The following is a 7,500-nucleotide window of genomic DNA, read 5'->3' on the forward strand; positions in this document are numbered from 1 at the left end:
CTCTCTCTCGCTCTCTCTGACTTGTCAGTCTCTCTCTTTTAGCTCAGTTTGGTGCTAATGCTATCCTTGGAGTGTCTCTGGCCGTCTGTAAGGCTGGAGCAGCGGAGAAAGGCGTTCCTCTTTACCGCCACATCGCCGACCTCGCTGGACACAAAGAAGTCATACTTCCTGTTCCTGTGAGTGGGCGGGGTTTCGGTAGATGGGAGGGGCTTTGTTTCAGATCTGAGAACTTAAAGTACACAATAACTTTTATCTAGAAGGAGATTATAAACATTGACAACTGATCGATCGAGGAGCCTGATTGGCTGAAAGCTGATTAGGTTTGTTAAGGTGTTGATGCAGGTTAGCATGGTTAGCATAGTTGGCATAGTTAGCATAGTTAGCTTGCTAAATGGTAAAAAGAGTGGCGAGTTGAAGTCAATAACTCTTGATGCTCACGCGTTCCTCTGCAGGCGTTTAACGTGATCAACGGAGGCAGCCATGCTGGAAACAAGCTGGCCATGCAGGAGTTCATGATTCTTCCTGTCGGAGCCGCAAACTTCCACGAAGCCATGAGGATCGGCGCCGAGGTGCTGCACAGATCATTCAGACAAACGATGTGTTCTGCTGCTGGAAACCTGTCTCACTGCTCTGTGACATGTGTGTGTGTGTGTGTGTGTGTCCTCAGGTCTACCACAACCTGAAGAATGTGATCAAAGCAAAGTACGGCAAGGACGCCACCAACGTGGGAGATGAGGGAGGCTTCGCCCCCAACATCCTGGAGAACAATGAGGGTGAGACAGACACCCGTCTGTCTGAGTGTTACCCCGAGTGTTCCTGCTGTTAGCATCATGTTAGCGTCATGTTAGCGTGATGTTAGCATCATGTTAGCGCCATGGTTGCGTCATTGTTAGCATCATGTTAGCGTCATCATTAGCATCATGTTAGCGTCATCGTTAGCATCATGTTAGCGTCATGTTAGCGTCATCGGTAGCATCATGTTAGCATCATGTTAGCGTCATGTTAGCATCATCGTTAGCGTCATGTTAGCGTCATCGTTAGCATCATGTTAGCCTCATCGTTAGCATCATGTTAGCCTCATCGTTAGCATCATGTTAGCGTCATCGTTAGCGTTATCGTTAGCATTATGTTAGGGTCGTTAGCATCATGTTAGCATGATCGTTAGGCCTCACTCTGTGTTCATCCTCAAGTGAAGGCCTTCCCATGTGACCCAGGTTCAGTGTGTGTGTGTCATGACCTTTGACCCTGACCTCTCCCTGCAGCTCTGGAGCTCCTGAAGACGGCCATCGAGAAGGCCGGTTACCCCGACAAGATCATCATCGGGATGGACGTGGCCGCCTCCGAGTTCTTCCGCAGCGGAAAGTACGACCTGGACTTCAAGTCGCCCGACGACCCGGCCAGACACATCAGTGGAGATCAGCTGGGAGACCTGTACCGCAGCTTCATCAAGGGATACCCCGGTGAGAGGACTATACCTGTCTGTCTCTAACCTGTCTGTCTCTCATTGTCTGTCTCTAACCTGTCTGTCTCTACCTGTCTGTCTCTAACCTGTCTGTCTCTGTCTGTCTGTCTCTACCTGTCTGTCTCTAACCTGTCTGTCTCTACCTGTCTGTCTCTAACCTGTCTGTCTCTGTCTGTCTGTCTCTACCTGTCTGTCTCTAACCTGTCTGTCTCTAACCTGTCTGTCTCTCATTGTCTGTCTCTAACCTGTCTGTCTCTACCTGTCTGTCTCTAACCTGTCTGTCTCTGTCTGTCTGTCTCTACCTGTCTGTCTCTAACCTGTCTGTCTCTACCTGTTTGTCTCTCATTGTCTGTCTCTAACCTGTCTGTCTCTACCTGTCTGTCTCTAACCTGTCTGTCTCTAACCTGTCTGTCTCTCATTGTCTGTCTCTAACCTGTCTGTCTCTACCTGTCTGTCTCTAACCTGTCTGTCTCTACCTGTTTGTCTCTCATTGTCTGTCTCTGTCTGACTGTCTCTACCTGTCTGTCTCTAACCTGTCTGTCTCTACCTGTTTGTCTCTAACCTGTCTGTCTCTACCTGTCTGTCTCTAACCTGTCTGGCTGTCTCTACCTGTCTGTCTCTAACCTGTTTGTCTTTCATCGTCTGTCTCTAACCTGTCTGTCTCTGTCTGTCTGTCTCTAACCTGTCTGTCTCTACCTGTTTGTCTCTCATCGACTGCCGCTAACCTGTCTGTCTCTCATCGTCTGTCTCTACCTGTCTGTCTCTCATCGTCTGTCGCTAACCTGTCTGTCTCTACCTGTCTGTCTCTAACCTGTCTGTCTCTACCTGTATGTCTCTACCTGTCTGTCTCTAACCTGTCTGTCTCTCATCGTCTGTCTCTAACCTGTCTGTCTCTACCTGTATGTCTCTACCTGTCTGTCTCTACCCTGTCTGTCTCTACCTGTCTGTCTCTCATCATCTGTCTCTACTTGTCTGTCTCTACCTGTCTGTCTATAACCTGTCTGTCTCTACCTGTCTGTCTCTCATCGTCTGTCTCTAACCTGTCTGTCTCCACCTTTCTGTCTCTCATCGTCTGTCTCTAACCTGTCTGTCTCTACCTGTCTCTCTCTTTAGTTCAGTCCATTGAGGATCCATTCGACCAGGACGATTGGGAAAACTGGTCCAAGTTCACCGCCTCCACAGACATCCAGGTGAGACAGACAGGCAGAGAGAGAGAGACAGACAGAAAACAAAAGACTTGTTATTAATGTAACTCTTTTATGTGTTTGTTTTGAACCAATCAGATCGTTGGAGACGACCTGACGGTGACCAATCCCAAGAGGATCCAGCAGGCCGTTGACAAGAAGGCCTGTAACTGTCTGCTGCTCAAAGTCAACCAGATCGGCTCTGTGACCGAGTCCATCCAGGCGTAAGACACCTGTCTGTCTGTCCATCTGTCTGTGTCTCTACCTGTCTGTCTGTCCATCTGTCTGTGTCTATACCTGTCTGTGTCTCTACCTTTCTGTCTGTCCATCTGTCTGTCTCTACCTGTCTGTCTGTTTGTGTCTCTACCTACCTGTCTGTCTGTGTCTCCATCTGTCTGTCTCTACCTGTCTGTTTGTGTCTCTACCTGTCTACCTGTCTGTCTGCCCATCTGTCTGTGTCTACTTGTCTGTCTGTGTCTCTACCTGTCTGTCTGTGTCTTCATCTGTCTGTCTCTGTCCGTCTGTGTCTCTACCTGTCTGCCTGTCCATCTGTCTGTGTCTCTGTCTGTCTGTGTCTCTACCTGCCTGTCTGTCCATCTACCTGTCTGTGTCTCTACCTGTCTGTCTGTCCATCTGTCTGTCTGTGTCTTTACCTGTCTGTCTCTACTCACTCCCTGTTGTTACCTGTCTGCCTCTCCTCACTCCCTGTTGTTACCTGTCTGTCTCTCCTCCCTCACTCCCTGTTGTTACCTGTCTGTCTCTCTTCCCTCCCTACGTGTGGTTACCTGTCTGTCTCTCCTCTGTCCCTGTTGTTACCCGTCGGTCTCTCCTCCCTCCCTGTTGTGACCTGTCGGTCTCTCCTCCCTCCCTCCATGTGTTTACCTGTCTGTCTCTCCTCCCTACCTGTCTGTGTTCCAGGTGTAAGCTGGCTCAGAGCAGTGGTTGGGGTGTGATGGTGAGTCATCGCTCCGGAGAGACAGAAGACACCTTCATCTCTGACCTGGTGGTCGGACTCTGCACCGGACAGGTAAACACACAGACAGGTAAACAGACAGACATGTGAACAGACAGAGGGTCAGACAGGTAAACAAACAGACAGGTAAACAGACAGACAGAGGGTCAGACAGACAGGTAAACAGACAGACAGTGGGTCAGACAGACAGGTGAACAGACAGACAGAGGGTCAGACAGACAGGTAAACAGACAGACAGGTGAACAGACAGACAGGTACACAGACAGACAGAGGGTCAGACAGACAGGTAAACAGACAGACAGAGGGTCAGACAGACAGGTGAACAGACAGGTAAACAGACAGACAGAGGGTCAGACAGACAGATAAACAGACAGACAGACAGACAGGTGAACAGACAGACATAGGGTCAGACAGACAGGTAAACAGACAGACAGGTAAACAGACAGACAGGTAAATCACAACATTGATTTAAAGGTACAATGTGAACCTGTCTCACTGACCACCTGTCTCTCTCTCTCTCAGATTAAGACTGGCGCCCCCTGCAGGTCGGAGCGTCTGGCCAAGTACAACCAGCTGATGAGGTGAGCACTTCCTGTCCTTACACACTTCAAAGTAAAAGCACATAAAGGATCAAACACCTGACCTCTGTGACCTCTGACCTTTAGGATCGAGGAGGAGCTCGGGGACAAGGCCAAGTTCGCCGGTAAAGATTACCGCCACCCAAAGATCAACTAAAGCTCCGTCCTGACTTCCTGTCTGTGTCGTCATGACGACTCATTGATGACCTTTGAAGCCCCTCCTGTCCCCTTTCTGCAGGGGGGGTTAGATGTCAAAGGTCACAGTGGGTTAGCCCCGCCTTCCTGACTGTAATTCCATTAAAGATGTTTTCTAAAAAAAAAACAGAATAAAGAACAAAACATGAAACTCAAAACTTTCTTTCATTGTCAACAAACCAACATATCCACCGTCTGTATGAAACATGGACGTGGTGTCAGTGAAACCAAACGATGGGGGTCTCCATCTTAGAAATGCTCAACCCTCTCCCTCAACATGGAGCGCTCCTGTAGCATTCTGGGTAAATTAAAGCTCCAGACGAGAAGCTGATGTTTGAACTTCTCTGTTTGGACACTTTTATTTCCTGCAGCCATTTTTAACAAATCAATGAATCGACCAATCATCTGGAGGAGTTTTTATTCTACAGATCCAGACACATGAACAGAATCAAAACAGAAGTCAAAGATCATTCAGAGGAAGTTGATAAAAAAAAATAGAAACAGAAACGCTGCAAAACGATCCGAAACAAAAAAAAAAAAAAAAGGAACGCAGCAGAAAAAAAGATGTTTAGTCATAGTTTCTGGAGTTTGGGTAAAACTTTTTAATACAAACAAAACGATGACGAAAAACTTTTCATTAAGACAAAACCTGCCCGGTGTTTAGCTGAGAGGGGGAGCGTTCAAATACTTTTTTAAAGGTCTGAGTCCGCGTCTCAGTGGAACAGGTTCATCAAAACAAATCATGAATAAATACGAAAAATGTCAAATATATTCATAAACTAGAACGGATCATATCAGTGACTATGGCCTAACGGTTATGACGCGCGTCCCATGTACGGAGGCAACAGTCCTCCAGTTTGAATCCGACCTCGGCCCTTTTGCTGCATGTTGTTGCCATGGTAACAAATCAGCAAATAGCTGTGAGAAGAGTTAAAAGTCCCCTGTGTGACATCGTTTGTGGAGGTTCAGGCTGCCTGACGCGGCATACGTTTTCCCGCACTGATCACACCAGTACGGTTTCTCTCCGGTGTGAAGGCGGCGGTGGACTTTCATGGCGCTCCCTCGAGCAAAATGTTTGCCGCACACGTCGCACCAGTACGGCTTCTCTCCGGAGTGGATGCGCAGGTGACGGATCAGAGGACTCCGTCTGGTGAAGGACTTCCCGCAGTGCTCACACTTGTGCGGTTTCTCCCCGGCGTGGATGCGTAGGTGGTACTTCAAGGCGGCGGCGTTGGTGAACATTTTCCCGCACTGATCACACTCGGTCTGCCTCTCTCCGGTGTGGATGTTCTGGTGAGTTTTGAAGTGGCCCCTGTGTGAGAAAGTGGCCCCACACTGGTCACAGGTGAACGGTTTCTCTCCGGTGTGAATGCGAAAGTGAACTCTTAAAGAACCTGCTCGAGCAAACGCTTTCCCGCACAGCCGACAGCAGTGTAGTTTCTCCCCCGTGTGAACGCTCTGATGGTTCTTCAAGTGAGTCAGACGAGCAAACGTTTTCTCACAGAGGTCACAGCTGTACGGTTTCTCTCTCTCTGTCTTCAAAGACGTCGATGTTTGGAAGGATGTGTCACTCTGCGGTTCTTCTTTTCCTCTCCATCTCTAAACCAACAGAAACAAACACACAGGTTAACATTTAAGACATCAACGCATCGCAAGACAGAAGCAAGAAAAAACAACAACTCCAGTTTCAAATATTAAGCTAACTCTAGCAAGAATATTATCTAAACACATGATCACAACACAAAATGATAAAGGTATCTTACTATCTGGCTTCTCTGACAACAATGCAGCAGCCAGTATGTCCTCCTTCTAACTTTAGATTCTGCTCCTGAATGCTCTGGATTTGTTTGGACCAGAGAAGGTAGGCGCTTTTAAAACACGCCCCCACACGGCCGTTTTGGACGCCTCTCGGTTTGCCAGATATGAGAGCAGTTATCAGGTCAACAGGTGTTGCAGCGATGGAAGCGGGCAAGAGAAGTGGTTCAGATAGAAGTGATTGTACCCGACCTAAAAAGCCTCTGCATGTTTCTAATAAGCTCCACGAGCAGAAACGTGCTCAAACTAGGATCAATATTGGAGATGCTTTTGAAAAATGGAGAGAGGTTAGAACACAGAAAGGTTTACAGACCCATGCAGAGCTGGATAAACACTGAAGCTTCAGAGTCCACCACATGGTGACCTGTGTGAGCATGGACTCTAGAGAGGAAGGGGGGGGGGGGACAGCTCTCTATGATGTTTAGAATTCAGGCTGCAGTACCCATTTTAAACACTAGGGGTCAGAGTTATATACTGCTCCTTTAACTTTAGCGTTCAGGTTGGATTAGGTATCAGTTACACTACGTGTAGGACAGCAGAGTCCAGGTGGTTCAACGGGTCAACGAGAGGAGACCTGTTCCTCACAGATCCCAACAATCAAAACCACAAACAGAACCCTGTTAGAGCTTGAGAGGACTTCCTCTGAGTGACTCAATAAGACTCACCAGAGTGGAAGTGTGAACTGTGGGAGAAAGCTCTCACAGCACAGGGGGGGAGGGGCTTTGGGGAGGGGCAGGCCCTCTCAGTCTCTATCCAGACAGGAAGCTTAGTTACAAAGCGTTTTGTAAGTGGAGTCCGGACTCACAGTGAAACACTAAGAACTGTCCGCTCCGCCCCCAGCTCTGTGAGTACCAATTAAAAACCTGCTTTCAGAGACATGTTCTGCTCTCTGTGACGTTTAGATGGAGGCGGAGCTTAAGCCCCTGAATGTTGGAAAAGGAGCCGCCATGTTGTTGTCTACCTTTACCTGAGGGGGAAACCTTTATCTCTTCTCTAAGTGACGTCATGACGATCCGCGGGAACACAGGGACTTTTTTTTATTTTTATCTTGATGTTTAAAAAAAAACGTAAACACACAAACACAGATCGTTTTTTAAAAATATATTATAAAATCTGTAAAGATTCAAACACCGAGCCGCCACACACGTCCTCGTGTTTGAAAATGACGTCACGAAGTATTACCTGAACGTCGGTTCCTTTGGTACACGAGGCCGGTGTGTTCTGGTTGTGGTTCTGCTCCGGGTTCGGGTCCGGGTTCTCCATCCCGCTGTGCTCTTCTCTTCTCTCTGCAGG

The 7,500-nt window shown here is 48.1% G+C and overlaps 2 protein-coding genes and 2 long non-coding RNA genes across 8 annotated transcripts in view; 1 reads left to right on the forward strand and 3 right to left on the reverse strand.

Annotated features, from left to right (window-relative positions):
• Positions 1-3,303, reverse strand: part of LOC132958128 (uncharacterized) — a 5,227-nt gene extending 1,924 nt beyond the window's left edge. For 3 of the 5 annotated variants that reach the window (XR_009666723.1, XR_009666721.1, XR_009666722.1), the window contains exons 1-3: positions 3,248-3,303; positions 3,110-3,167; positions 2,880-2,979 (exon numbers count right to left, since the gene is read on the reverse strand). This is a non-coding gene — a long non-coding RNA (uncharacterized LOC132958128). Of the gene's footprint in view, positions 1-2,877; positions 2,984-3,109; positions 3,168-3,247 lie in introns of all 5 variants that reach the window. The other 2 variants (XR_009666720.1, XR_009666719.1) reach the window with 2 other exon arrangements.
• The window catches only part of eno3 (enolase 3, (beta, muscle)), a 10,820-nt gene extending 6,270 nt beyond the window's left edge, over positions 1-4,550 (forward strand). The window contains exons 6-14 of the mRNA XM_061030727.1: positions 43-176; positions 453-569; positions 668-773; positions 1,263-1,460; positions 2,576-2,652; positions 2,746-2,870; positions 3,565-3,673; positions 4,142-4,200; positions 4,285-4,550. Of these exons, the coding sequence (XP_060886710.1) occupies positions 43-176; positions 453-569; positions 668-773; positions 1,263-1,460; positions 2,576-2,652; positions 2,746-2,870; positions 3,565-3,673; positions 4,142-4,200; positions 4,285-4,354 (995 nt within the window). The 3' untranslated portion in view covers positions 4,355-4,550. The remainder of the gene's footprint in view (positions 1-42; positions 177-452; positions 570-667; positions 774-1,262; positions 1,461-2,575; positions 2,653-2,745; positions 2,871-3,564; positions 3,674-4,141; positions 4,201-4,284) is intronic.
• On the reverse strand, positions 3,361-3,590 carry LOC132958132 (uncharacterized). Its single transcript, XR_009666728.1, has 2 exons — positions 3,494-3,590; positions 3,361-3,431 (listed from the first exon to the last, which is right to left on the reverse strand). It is a non-coding gene; the product is annotated as an uncharacterized LOC132958132 (long non-coding RNA).
• A 243-nt stretch (positions 4,551-4,793) lies between the features above and the next one.
• LOC132958120 (zinc finger protein 239-like) overlaps positions 4,794-7,500 on the reverse strand; it is a 2,760-nt gene continuing 53 nt past the window's right edge. Inside the window, exons 1-2 of the mRNA XM_061030742.1 lie at positions 7,390-7,500; positions 4,794-5,991 (exon numbers count right to left, since the gene is read on the reverse strand). The exon at positions 7,390-7,500 is cut by the window's right edge and continues 53 nt beyond it. Of these exons, the coding sequence (XP_060886725.1) occupies positions 5,323-5,991; positions 7,390-7,470 (750 nt within the window). The 5' untranslated portion in view covers positions 7,471-7,500 and the 3' untranslated portion in view covers positions 4,794-5,322. The remainder of the gene's footprint in view (positions 5,992-7,389) is intronic.

The sequence above is a fragment of the Labrus mixtus genome, chromosome 23, assembly GCF_963584025.1.
Source record: "Labrus mixtus chromosome 23, fLabMix1.1, whole genome shotgun sequence".
NCBI classification, from domain to species: domain Eukaryota; kingdom Metazoa; phylum Chordata; class Actinopteri; order Labriformes; family Labridae; genus Labrus; species Labrus mixtus.